The following is a 1906-nucleotide window of genomic DNA, read 5'->3' on the forward strand; positions in this document are numbered from 1 at the left end:
ATTTAAATATATATTTATATATATATTTAGTATATATATTATATATATCTAAAATATATATTATATATTCTTTAGTTTTAATAGATCATTTTCTTTTCATGTAATATATACCATAAAATAGTAAATCAGCCTCCTGACGCACGGGAGTCAAGATTCTCATCTCTTCCCTCGTCCTGTGAGCACCAGCACCGAGGGCAGTGCCAGGGGCTCTCCGGCAGAGCCTGCAGACAGAGCCAGCTCCATCCTGCCAGACCCAGCAGCCCAGCCCCAGGCCAGGGCTGCCCTGCCAGATCCGCGCTGGGAAGAACCAGGAGGTGTTTCCCAACCTTGTGCCACGCTCTGGGAGCCATGGGAAAATGTTCTGTCCTGACCTATCTGCAGAAAGCCAAGTTTGCTTTGTAGGTTTTTTTGTTTTGTTTTGTTTTTTTTTAATTACCAACAGAGCTGAGCCCATCCCCAGCTCCCAGGAAACTTTTCTACCCCGGGGAATGTGGCAGCAGCTCTCTGGCCACAGAGAGAGGCACAGCTTTCCCAGGCATTGTCCTGGGGAGGGCTGTGAGAAGATCAGAGAAAAGAATGAGAAACAATTCTTATCTTGCTGCACCTGTTATTGTGAACAGGTAAAATGTGCTATGGAGATCTGTTTACCAAAGGGTGGTTGCTGAATTAGCCAATGGTGATGGTGTTTGGATTGGAGGATCAATTATATCCAGCTGTGTCTATAAAAGCAATGGGTTTTTTAATAAGAATAGAATAATATGATAAGAATAATAAAGTAATGGATCAGCCTACTGTGGATCATAGAGTCAATGCTGATTATTACCTGGTTGGGAGTCTGTGGTAATCACATATCCTCTGAACAGACAGAGACACAGCTCTCCCAGGAAAATCCTGGGAAGCTGTGGGAAACTTAGAGGAAAGAATTAAAACAATTATTATCTCCCTTTCTGTAACTGCTGTTTATAGGTATGGCTCTCCAGAGTGTGCTATTCACAGCTCACCAGTGGGGTGAGCGGTTTTCACTTTGACACCAATCAGGTCTCAGCTCGGCAAGTCCGGCTATAAAAGTTGCACCTTTTCCTAATAAACTGTCGTCCTGGATTGCCAAGGGAATTGGATTCAATTTGCCATCTGTATGGCAGCTGTCTTCTGTTCAGTGGGCAGTTTTGCTTATCTCTTCCACACCCAATCCTCCCTCCGGGAGGGATAATAATATTATATTATAATAATAATTATCTGCTGATATTATAATAATAATTATCTGCTGATAACAGGCTATTGGATGTCACTGCATGGCTGATAAGAACTACAGCATCCCATTGGGAGATGTGAGCCCAGAGGGAGGAGCCAAGCATTCCTACCCGGATAGAATCTGGAGATTCTGGAACACCAGCACGGCTCCTGCACTGGATTGCCCAGAGGAACAGCAGCTGCCTCTTCCCCTGGATCTCCAGAGGCAGAGACTGCACCTTTCTCCAGGATCCCTGCTCCAGCAGAACCACCCCTGGCACTGCAGGAGGGCTGAGCCACAATTCCAATGGGACTGCTGCCAGCACCCTGACCCACAGGGTGTCAGGTTGGGTTCTGACTCTGGCAGTGTTGTTCTAGTGTACTGCATTGTTTATTTTATCTTTTTATTTTCTTCCCTAGTAAAGAACCTCTATCTCCAGAGAAAGTTTGGCCTCATTCAGATCCATAACACCCCCTACATCTCCTCACCTTCATCGTAGTGCCGCCTGGCCTCCGTGCCCGGCTTGGCCCTGGGCACGCCGTGGTACAGCCCCTCGCCAACAAAATCCGTGTAGAACAGCATGAAGGTCATCAGGGCCATCCAGCTGCACAGCTCGGCCACGAAGAGCCTCCGGATGACCATGGGGATGCGGCAGTAGAGGCCGTGCAGCCGCGG

General features: G+C 47.0%; 1 protein-coding gene across 1 annotated transcript in view; it reads right to left on the bottom strand.

Annotated features, from left to right (window-relative positions):
• The window catches only part of SLC45A3 (solute carrier family 45 member 3), a 27892-nt gene that overhangs the window by 6019 nt on the left and 19967 nt on the right, over nt 1–1906 (bottom strand). Inside the window, 1 exon segment of the mRNA XM_031062888.1 lies at nt 1720–1906. This exon segment is cut by the window's right edge and continues 39 nt beyond it. Coding sequence (XP_030918748.1) covers nt 1720–1906 — 187 coding nt within the window.

Source organism: Geospiza fortis, unplaced genomic scaffold, assembly GCF_000277835.1.
Source record: "Geospiza fortis unplaced genomic scaffold, GeoFor_1.0 scaffold391, whole genome shotgun sequence".
NCBI lineage: Eukaryota > Metazoa > Chordata > Aves > Passeriformes > Thraupidae > Geospiza > Geospiza fortis.